Raw genomic sequence first — 8,814 nt, forward strand, 5'->3', positions numbered from 1 at the left:
CGTGTACAACATTGCCACATACAAGAGACTGTTTACAAATCACTTTTATCCAGAGTTATAACATCCAAACAAGACCCTCATACAAACAATAAGCGAAAGAAACCCAGAAACCCCCAATCTCTTCATAATTTAGGGAAACCAAACAATTTTACACTGCAAGGGAAAAAAGAACAAAAGAGAAGCAAACTTCTAACCTGCACAGTATCTAGCTAAGCAAAAGCACAAAGACTAAGAAGCAAATCAAAAGCAAGACTGCAGATTTTCATATGCTGCATGATTTTTGTTAGCCCACTAGGATTCCGTGGAAAACCAAAACATTTCAGATATTAAAACGAATAAAAGGAGGAAATTAATGTGTATCAGACCCATTCTTAGAGACAAAAAATCCCCCTTTGTTATCACTTATACTCTCATTCTTACTGGCTCAGCTGCACAACAGCACCACAGACTCTTTGTTACCGGCTCTGCTGAGAGCACAAGAAGCACCAAACCAATTAAGGAACATCTTACATGCTGAATTCTCATTTTATTTTTTAAATTTTACCATATACTTAAAGTTAAAATAGCACCATAGATACCTCCAAATATCTCCCTTAAAGCTACAGTTTTCTCTAGATCTGATTAGAAAACCATGTTAATCTTCATTGTAAAATGACTCTAGATGGAGCATAAAAGCTTTATCATTCAACAGAATGAAATTAAGGCTGCCTCTAAGATTTTTTTTTTTTTTTAACAGACAAATATGATGACTACAATCCACAGCAGTCAACCAGTAAAAGGCCCACTGGGAAGTTGTTTACAAAATTCCATGTTAGATCAATTATGTAGCTGCTTCAGACACCAACATGGGCACATACTTAGAACTTCAGCAAAGGAGATGAATTCCAAACAAGCATAAAACGTCAAGCCTCTTGTAAGCACCAAAGGGCACCAGCACAGGTTACCCATCCTTCTACACTAAGAAACTGGTCAATCCCTTCAATGAATTACAGGTCAAACACAGAACTACTTGGGAAAAAAAATAAAAAAGAGGAAAAAACCCCAGAAAAACAATTTTTATTTCTACAGTTTGAAGATCAAATTATTATGGATATATCCTTAAAAGATTAGTGAAGCAAGAAGCATAGAAAGAAAGAGCTGAAACAATATTACTGCTGCAGACAGAAAAAAAACCAAACAAAACAAAACCAATTCAAGACTGCTTGTTTTATCCTTTTTACTGTATTTTTCATACTGTCAATTCCTCTGAGTTCCTAAACACAGTAATTTCTTGTTGCTGTAGGTCCTTCTAAACAGCAAGGAAGAAGAAAAAGATAACCTGAAAGAAACCAGGGAAGGACTCTATGAATGAATTGTCAGGGAAAGTTAACAGCAAGTGTCTTTAAAACTACTTAAATTGGTAGATTCCAAAGCACTTTTGTGTCTTGAAAAAAGGAGACAACAATGAAAGAAAAAAAATTCTTGGACAACATCCAAGCAAAATTTTAACAGGCAACAATACAGAAAAGCCATTTTTATGGAAAATACAAGCTTTACATGTCTAGATGTTTCAATCATTTTTATACGCAACAACGACGAACAAAAAGATAAGGACAGGGTCCTTACAGAGTAGAATATATTATCTATCAGCAGTTTACCTGTAAGTTCAGCAATTTTTAACAAATCCCAAAAGACACAGAAACCTGTACCCTGCACCATCCCCAGTTACAAACGTGGCAGTTATCATTAGCACTTCTCTATGGTGACTCTTACAAGCCATTAAAGTACTCAAAATGGAAACAACTTTGTTCTATAGGATCCAAGTGAATAAACTCAACGATGACTTCACACAACCTTAACAATTTACATCTTTTAGGACAAGCAGAGTTTCCAGAACTGCTGAAAATCTCAGTTCCATGTATCACTTCAATGTAACAGATTTAGAAAGGAAGTTTAAAATCATAAAGGGATACAGAATTGTGCCCCAGTAACACACTGGGAAAAAAACCCACAATTACTTTTATGGAATGAACTGACATTACAGTTAAAGCCACCAGAAACAAAACTGGATTTTCTGATGCTGTTTTTGCTTGAACCAGTGCAATGGACTATTACTACCTCAATGCTGACAGCATAATTCATGGGCTTTGAAGAAATACAGTTTCAGGAATTACTAAAAACCCCCAGTGTCCATATAAAGGTCTGCTACTACTATAACCCAGTTGTGTATTAGGGAAGTTAATTCTTTCTGAAAGCTTGGAGCAAGAAAATGGAAACATTTCACCTTTCTAACTGAGAACTCTGATGTTGCAATTGACGGTGCATTAAAATCTAATGCTTTCCAATTCAGATCTCCTTAACATCATACTTTGAACAAGAAGTAGAAAGCAATCTTGAAACAGGCTGAGAGCATTAGACACGATGTTTAATCACGAGCTGAACAACTTTGATTCGTCAGAAATGAGCGAGACACCAAGGTGCTACATGGCTCCATGTCATTTCACAGCACAACACTTTTGAAGGCCACAGTGAATATCTTCTTTGTCATGCAAGACAAAATAATCTTACATAACAAAGCAAGAATAGCTTACAGCTCATACTTTTGACACAATCATGTGAAAAAGTGATGTTATAATCACATGCAAGTGAAGTTTTGTCTCACTTGAGCAAATACTTCTAAAGCTTGGAAGACCAAACCACTACCACCAACCTAGATTTTTGCTAAAACGTTTGCAGATAATGCACACTCCATGATTTTAGCAACACTGCACCCACGTACATTAACCTTAAAAAGCAGCAGGGAGGAGAACAGTCTGAAGTGTTACAAGAGCAACCAAAATGTGTCTATGGAGAGTGATCCAGCTTGTCATTGAGAAGAGCAAACTGTTGAGTTTCTCCTCATTTCCCTCCTTCCTTGCTCTAGTTATGTGCACCTTGCCTGCCAGGAAAGACAGAACTGCATGGGTACAGGTAAGCTGTTCTTGAGCAGGACTTAAGAATATTCCTTGGACAGTTACACATGAGGGAGAGCTGTTTCTTCCCACTTGAAGGGACCAATCCATGTACTCTAAGTTCCTCAGAAGTTCTACAGGAAAAATAGTTTAATGTGGATTTTTCTCTGGACAATAACCTATTCAAAGCCAGAACTACAGCAGGGTCAGACAAAACAACACTAAAATCTTCTGAGATTGCCATTATTTCTGAAAAATATGTTACTAAATTTACATCCAAGAACTTTACTTATATAACATACAAATTCACAGCTTTTGAACTGTGGTGATGTACGTATCGCATGCCATCAGACAATGCACTTGCATAAAACCGACCACGTAGAAACACCTTACTGAGAATTTTCTTCCATCTCCAGTAGCACTTGATAATACCATAAAAGCCACACAGTTTGTTGTGGTGTTCATTCCTCTTCTTACAGAGCAATGGCAAGAGGTAAAATTCAGTGTCAGCCATTTACTAGAAACCATACTCTTTAAAAAGATGCAGATACCTCATATTTTTAGCGCAGCCCAGCAGTGCATGTGTAAAGCAAACTTATTTATTGAACCTACTGACTGCATATCATGAAGCAGTCCTGGAGGATGAACAGGATTCCTTTTGGAGAGAACTGAATCACAAGATATGAAACCAAGAGTGCAAGCAGCAGGTTTCAACACAAGCAGGCATTGAGTACATGCAGCCAGCCCGGAATTAGTTCAACAACAAGGGGGAAGGGAAAAAAAAAAAAAAAAAAAACACACCACAACAACAACAAAAAAAAACAAACCACACCAAACAAAACCACCAAAACCAAAAACCACAAAAAAACCCTGAAATGCAAACAGTAAGGACATCAATTCTGCAGCACCAAACATGGCATTCTACAGACATAACCCTGTCAGATCCTGCGACTCGACACAGTACACAACAGCTCATCTGTTCCAGCGTTCTTGGAAGACGCCTGTTAGCCCAACACATCCAGCTCATCTGAAAAGCTTGTGGTTTCCCACAGCCAGAGAAATCCAGCTCCTCGGTCTTCATGTCATACACTTTCTTGGAGTTACTAACATATCAATGTCTCACAGGCTGTCAGACCACAATCAGGTTCTGTATACCTAGTCCTAACTTTGTGCTGCAGCATCATCTTGCAGTAGATATAATGCTCTCAGTTCTCTACAGTAAAACCACATGAACACATCAGAGCCTGGTTCAAGATAAAGCTCGTGCCATAAGAAAGGCATGGAAGCCAACATGGAAGAAAATACCCCTCGCATCATTTTTCATTTCAAATTTATATATTTATCCACCATGCTGGCCAGCAAGCCCTACTCATTTACTCTCCCTCAAGAACCTGAGCTCCCAGGGCATCTTCCACCACCTCAAAGAGCACCCAGAGAGCCTTTCTGTGTTTGTTTCCCTACTCTGCACAGGCCTGGCACAGCTTTCAAAGCCAGCCCCTTCCCTTAAGTGATTACCAGTGGAAGCCAAAGCCTCATGCAGACCTTCCTTGGCCCTGACACGCAACACAGGGCTCCACACAGCTCAATTCCAGCACTACAGCTCATACATTCTGATACATCTTCACAAACAACATTACTAAAAATTTCTCCTTCAGATCCTTTGTATCCAAGAAATGTAACACAAAGTTTCAAAAGACATTCAGAGGCTTCTAGTGCCTTCCTGGCTGCAAGCCAAAAAAAAAGTAGAAACAATTAATTCCCTTGAAGCTCTATTAGCAAGTTACAATCAAAAGCACATTTTAGGAAGGAGATCCACAGGTTCAATTGATGCAAAGTTGATTTATCCAAAGCATATCATATTCATGAAGGTATCAACTATTAAAAGCTGTAAGAGAAGATAACATTAATTTGTCCCATTCATTTGTCCACCATACAAGCTTGTGGCTCCTCAGATCTTGGAATTTTTCCAAAGAGTTAACATCGCATTTCTGTGTCCTCAATCTCAGGTAACAGGTCATCATAATACTGAGTCTGCATAGCCTCTGGTTTAATTCTGCTGCTTCATCTAAGTGTTTAGATTAATACTATTTGGCCCTGATTCCTTTGTTGATTTGAAATTGGCTATATTGAAGTGATTACTGAAATTATTACATCACATTTGTCAAGAGGTTATGATTCTATTTTCTTCAGTAACCACTTGGGGGACAGGGAAATGCAAACCAAAGGTTACATCCCCATTCTGTTAGGTCAAACTTCTTGAAAACAGCAATGTTTTAAATGAGTCCTTTAAGTTAATCACATCATCATTTTAAGAACCACCAAAGAAAGAAAGGGTAGTGCAATTCCCACATTGGTCAGAACAGCAATAGTAACAATGTAACAATGCAAGACTTCCTCCTGCTATGTTACTATTAGATCTATTTAAAACCCAAATAGAGAGATTGTGTCCTTGCATAAAAATCAGACACGTCTTAATCCAGGTGCTCAGCCCTAACATTTGGGGGTTGGACAAGAAGGGACCTTCCAACTTCAACCTTTCCATGAGCATTTGTAGATTGCTCAGCCAATTGCTCTTTGAAGTCAGGAACAAAGGTCAGTTATTGAACAGCCAAGACACTCACCATCTTATTTTTACTTTGTCATTCCACACTCAAAACCACAACAAAAATCACTTCGCTTAGATCATGCTCTATCTCTGCCATTGGTATCAGAAAACACTACAGCAGCTCAAACATAACACCCTGCCAGAGCTGGGTGAGTTACCTGACAATGCCAGGAGGCTTCCACAAAGCCCTCAGAATGGCAAAACACAAAATCCATACTCCTGCAAGCATAGAGCAGCAACAAAACAAACCCCCAGTCATTTCTCTCCAATTTCAGTGAAAAAATCCACACGCCAGGGGCTTCACCAAAGCCTGTTTCAGAGCTCCAGCACCTCTCACAATGCCTTCTGCATCTTGTCAGTTGAGGTCAACATCAGCTTCTGACATCGAGTATGAGTTCAAAAATCAGTGCCACAATTCTCCCATCAAAACCTAAGCCACTTTAATGCCTTAAGGAAGCATTGGAGTCATTCCCTATATTTTTTCAAAACACAAGATGACATGTTTAGAAGAAATCTGGCAGACCTAATACACTATTGTTAACAAACACAGTTGAGCATCCATATCTCAGATGTAGGAATTACACCCTGCATAATGGAGAAGTACTCTCTCCCCCAGAAGTACGTGAAGCAAGATATTATCAGGATATGACACAAGGCAATGAAATAGGAATGGGTGGGAGGAAAAGCAAGCTTTGATGAATGGAAGATAATTAAACAGTTCAAAGGTGCGGTCATAAAGGTTACTGTCACATACACAGCCAACTCTTGTTGACAAGAAAACCACCCCAACTCAGGGAAGGAAACCTCTAGTATGAGAATTACAAAAAGTGAAATTACAGCACTGTGAAGGATACAGTGTGAAAGAACCTGTAAACCCACACAGCGTTTTCCAATCTTACAAATTTCTATTGAAGCTCAACTTCCAACACTGCATGCTCTGTTATTCCACTCACAGGTCTATTCTGCTGTATGTGTAAAGTATCAGCACTATGTACACTTCCAGTCTTGCCTATAATGACATGATGAGTGTCAAGCACTTTAAACGAAAGTACACTTCAAACAAAAAAAAACTTGGTTTCATTTGCATTGCACTTCCACCAACTTCTTCCTTGCTCCCACACTGCAAGTGATACAAGTTTTCCACTATGATTAGGAGTAGAAATGTGAACTAGAAGAATAATTTCTTGTTAAAATTAACATTTTGCTAAACATACAGAGCAAGATACAGATTCTGCCCTAGAAAAAAGGACTGTGGAAGACGTTAACAAAAGAGTTGCATACCAGACCTGAACATCACCAACAAAGTTTTGCATTCCTACATTATCTAACACTAAAATTGTCTTTGAGAATTAACACCTAGATTTTTAGGGTCTTGAGAATGAAACATGAATAGCAGTGCTCGCTGTGTTGTATAATGATGGTATTCCACAGTATTTAACACTGGATGCTTAAGAAGGACTGAAGGAAAGAAAGAGATGAAACAGAGTCAGAACCAGAACAACAGCCAGTAGTTTCCAAAATTGGACATTTATACATTGCAGATATCTTTCCTCTCTTTTTAGACATGGCCTTAACGAAATGCACCTAAAAATACAGTCATTACTCTCAAAATCTACAAGAGTTACATCAGAATAAACTTCAAGGTTGGCAGGGAAGCCATTTAAACAGGATCACTCACCAGAATATAGTACTGGAGAGAGAAGGTTGTAGGGGACAGAGAAAGAGCAAAATGTCTTTTGGGGACTCTGGTGAAATAACAGCATATAAAAAATTGTGCATTTCATTATTGAGGAGAAGAACACTGACTGGAAGAAAGCAAAAAAAAATTGTTAAGATGCATGCAGAGACACTGAGCAAGGTCACACACAGAGCAGAGCATCAAGAGATAAGAAAGGGCAGCACATGGGAGCTCAGACAAGTGATAAAAGTTGAAGATGCCAAGCGGCAGTGAAACCAGCAACCACATCTAAGATGCCCACAAGAACCATGGGATAAAAGTATTCCTAACAGGAGTTCCTGTCTTGACCACACTGGCATGAAAAATTAACTGAAGGTGCATAATAAATTCTTTAAGATAATCTTAGGTATTACTCATCGAAGAGAGGTGAAAATCACGCACAATAACCAAGATACATGGAAAGTAAATAAATTCAACAATCTACAAGCCATTAACACAGCAAAGGGTCACAGTCTACTACGTGGCATGAGTGAGAGAAAATATGAGCCGCAACACATGGCGATGCACAATCTTAAGATAAGGAACTAGCAGCTATGCAGAATGAGGGAAAGGTGAGAAACTGCCATACCGACGATATGAATGGGAAGTGTGAAAACCCCAGAAGCTACTTCTGTCTGGCTGTAGATGCATTTGAAGAAAATAAGGTACGTTCAGAAAAGCAACAGGCAGTAGGAACACACAAAGGTACAGCGGGAAAAGGAGAACTGATTTACGGTGGGGCAGGAAGGAGCAGTAACAGAGCAGTACCTGGAGCGGAGCAGAGCCCCGGCGGTGGGAGGGGAAAGGCTGGAAAGGGACAGACGCGCTGCCCCGACCCGCGGGGCCGGGGAGCCAGGGCAGGAGGAGGGTGACAGCGCCAGGCGAGCGGGCGAGGGGCCGGCGGGGGAGCCCAGCTGCTGTGCCGGGGTCACGGGCGCCGGTGACCGGCGGGGCCCGCGGGAACGGGCTAGGGCAGGGGACGGCGGCGGGTAGGCTCGGTCCCTCGCTCACCTGCTGCACCCCCAGGAAGTCGTAGAAGTTCCGCGGCACCTCCTCCACCAGGTCAAAGAGCTCCAGGTCGCCGCTGTCCCAGGCGCGGGCGCGGGGCGCAAGCAGCGCCAGCAGCGCCAGGAGCGGCAGCAGCCGAGGGCGCGGCGCGGGCCGCAGGCGGGCCATGACCCTCACGTGCGGTGGCGGCACCGGAGCGGCGGCGGAGCGGGGACGCGCCCGGGAAGCCCCGCCGAGGCCGCGCTCACCGCGGCGGCCGCTCCGCACTGAGGGGACGCGCGAGGCCCGGCCCGGCCCCGGCACGGCGGACCCACGGCGGGGGAGGGGTGGGGGGGGCGCTCCCCGCCCGGCCAATCGCCGCCTCCGCGCCTCGTGACGTCACGCGCCCCGGCAACCGCCGGCGCTCGCGCAGTGGAGAGGCCGGAGGGGGAAGGGCGCGAGCGGCTGCCGGCGCGAGCTGAGTGCGCGCGGACGCCCCGCCCCGCCCTTCCCCCGTCCCGCGCCCTTCCCGCCGGGAACAGCGGGAGCGCAGGCGGCGGGCTGCGGGGACACGG

The 8,814-nt window shown here is 42.5% G+C and overlaps 1 protein-coding gene across 1 annotated transcript in view; it reads right to left on the reverse strand.

Annotated features, from left to right (window-relative positions):
• DNAJC1 (DnaJ heat shock protein family (Hsp40) member C1) overlaps positions 1-8,535 on the reverse strand; it is a 108,865-nt gene extending 100,330 nt beyond the window's left edge. The window contains exon 1 of the mRNA XM_066198951.1: positions 8,264-8,535. Within this exon, the coding sequence (XP_066055048.1) occupies positions 8,264-8,428 (165 nt within the window). The 5' untranslated portion in view covers positions 8,429-8,535. The remainder of the gene's footprint in view (positions 1-8,263) is intronic.
• Between the last annotated feature and the right edge of the window lie 279 nt (positions 8,536-8,814).

This window comes from Chamaea fasciata, unplaced genomic scaffold (assembly GCF_029207755.1).
Source record: "Chamaea fasciata isolate MVZ Bird 193981 ecotype frontalis unplaced genomic scaffold, bChaFas1.0.hap1 SCAF_1, whole genome shotgun sequence".
Classification (NCBI taxonomy): Eukaryota; Metazoa; Chordata; class Aves; order Passeriformes; family Sylviidae; genus Chamaea; species Chamaea fasciata.